At 33.4% G+C, this 1,930-nt stretch overlaps 1 protein-coding gene and 1 long non-coding RNA gene across 2 annotated transcripts; both read right to left on the reverse strand.

Annotated features, from left to right (window-relative positions):
* Positions 1-16: 16 nt before the first annotated feature.
* LOC121131574 (uncharacterized) lies at positions 17-789 on the reverse strand. Its single transcript, XR_011784246.1, has 2 exons — positions 241-789; positions 17-162 (listed from the first exon to the last, which is right to left on the reverse strand). It is a non-coding gene; the product is annotated as an uncharacterized lncRNA (long non-coding RNA).
* A 184-nt stretch (positions 790-973) lies between these two features.
* On the reverse strand, positions 974-1,924 carry LOC121131575 (kinetochore protein NDC80 homolog). Its single transcript, XM_040726989.1, has 3 exons — positions 1,882-1,924; positions 1,532-1,817; positions 974-1,472 (listed from the first exon to the last, which is right to left on the reverse strand). Exons 1-3 carry the CDS (start codon positions 1,896-1,898, stop codon positions 1,125-1,127), a joined length of 651 nt encoding a protein of 216 aa, XP_040582923.1. The 5' UTR covers positions 1,899-1,924; the 3' UTR covers positions 974-1,124.
* Between the last annotated feature and the right edge of the window lie 6 nt (positions 1,925-1,930).

Consider the following 1,930-nt stretch of genomic DNA (forward strand, 5'->3'; position numbering starts at 1 on the left):
CAAGTAAAAGTCACAATTTAATTATAGATTTTTTCTTTATCTACTAAATATTGAATATGTTTATCCATTTTTTTCAATAATTTTTCATCATTCCCGAGGGAGGACTTTAGAGAGTCAATTTTTTTATCCATGTCTACAGTGTTCATTTCAGTCATTTTGTCACTATAAAAATAAAATATGAACATGGACAAATTAGAAACTGAATTAAGAAAAAAGATCAGACTTCAGATAAATACTTACACATATGAACAAGATATCTTCAGAGCACTTTCTAAAAAAATTTCAATCTCTTTCTTTCTTCCTTCAAGTTTTTCATGTTTCTGATCACGAATCCCTTCCAGTTCGTTAAATTTATTTGTAAGAGACCTAATCTGTGGAGAGTGGTTCTTTTGTTCTAAGTTGAGGCATTTATCCTTGATACTCAATATTTTTGAGTCCAAAGTAATCTCTTTCTTTTTCATTTCTCTCTCGATATTTTGGAACTCCATTTTTTGAACTTCCAATTCTTTCATGAGGTAATTTAATTCTTCTTTTTGGATTCCAACTTCGAGTTTGATGGTATTTATAGAGGATAAGTATGTTTCACGCTGTCTTGGGTTTGAAGAAGCTCTTTCTTCTTCGAACTTAAGGGCAACAAGTAAATTAAAATGATATTTTTCGTCAAAATCCTCAAGATCACTTATTTTTGGTAATGAAAACTCTTCTAATTTTTCAATGTTCATATTAAACTCTCGTATGACCACATCAGACTTGACATTGAGGTTACTAATTTGAATTTCAAGAGCACAAATATCCCTCATCAGTTATACGAATCTCTTATTGATGTTTGAATATATTATCTCCAATGAATCACATCTTGCTTTATAGTTTTTAGGAGTCAATTCTTCTCCACCACTATCGTTATTCTTCAGCTCAATGGTTTTGTTCTAGAGTTTTTGATCTCATCCAGAAGAGTCTCATTTTTCTTTTCATATTTTGCAATTCATTTGTTTTCTTTTCAGTGTACTTTATGTATTTGGCCTTATAATCCATGAAGTATTCACGATCCTTGGCCATAAGTTCCTTCTTTTGACGAAGTGAATCAAGGAGATTCGTTTCGGCTTTGATGCTGTCAAAAGTTTCTTTCAACTGATCACGTTTTTTATTAGATTTTGCAAGTCTTGAGGATTCAAATCTAGACGATCTAATAGCTTAGACTCCAGTTCTTTGATCTCTTGCTCAAAATCACTTTGACCATCCATAAACTTATTGTAGGTATTAGTATAAAAATCAAAATAGAGTTTACTTTCCATATCTTCGGATTCCTGACCGTTTTCATCCACCTTCACAAAGAAGGATTGACTTTTTCGCTCCAAGTAATATACAACCATCTCTTTTATGAAAACAATAACACCAAGAATACTAGGCCATGAGTGTAGTGATCCAATAGTGACGAATGTTGACTTGGAAATTACTCCTGGATAATCAAGTCCCTAGAGAGCAATTACGATTTATTAGGAGTCAATTAATTAATTGGGCTGTATACAGCGACCTTTAATAAAGAAGTAAGTTCTGACTCAAATTTTTGTGGTAGAACATATCCAGGGGACAGAATTCCGTACATAAAATTAAAGAGACATCGAAACTCAGAGGCGCTCAAAGGAAAACTTTTAGAAGTGAGTTCTCTGTTGGAATAGTTGTGTTCTCTAAGGAAATCAATGAGGCTTTTCACTTGTTCCGTCTGCCAATTCTTATCTCTTAGAGGCCGAGTCTCCTTAATGGGTCTCGAATCAGGAACAAGAATCGATCTTATGTTCTTGGATGCGGAGCCTGTTTTCCTGCAAAGATGAGAATAGAACAGTTAGAATAAAAAGATATGGAACGAAATGATTCAAGAAATACCGCGATGAACTCGACATATGCTGTAACTTGGCCTGAGAAATGGGTGTTT

This window comes from Lepeophtheirus salmonis, unplaced genomic scaffold (genome assembly GCF_016086655.4).
Source record: "Lepeophtheirus salmonis unplaced genomic scaffold, UVic_Lsal_1.4 unplaced_contig_8600_pilon, whole genome shotgun sequence".
In the NCBI taxonomy this organism is placed as follows: Eukaryota; Metazoa; Arthropoda; class Copepoda; order Siphonostomatoida; family Caligidae; genus Lepeophtheirus; species Lepeophtheirus salmonis.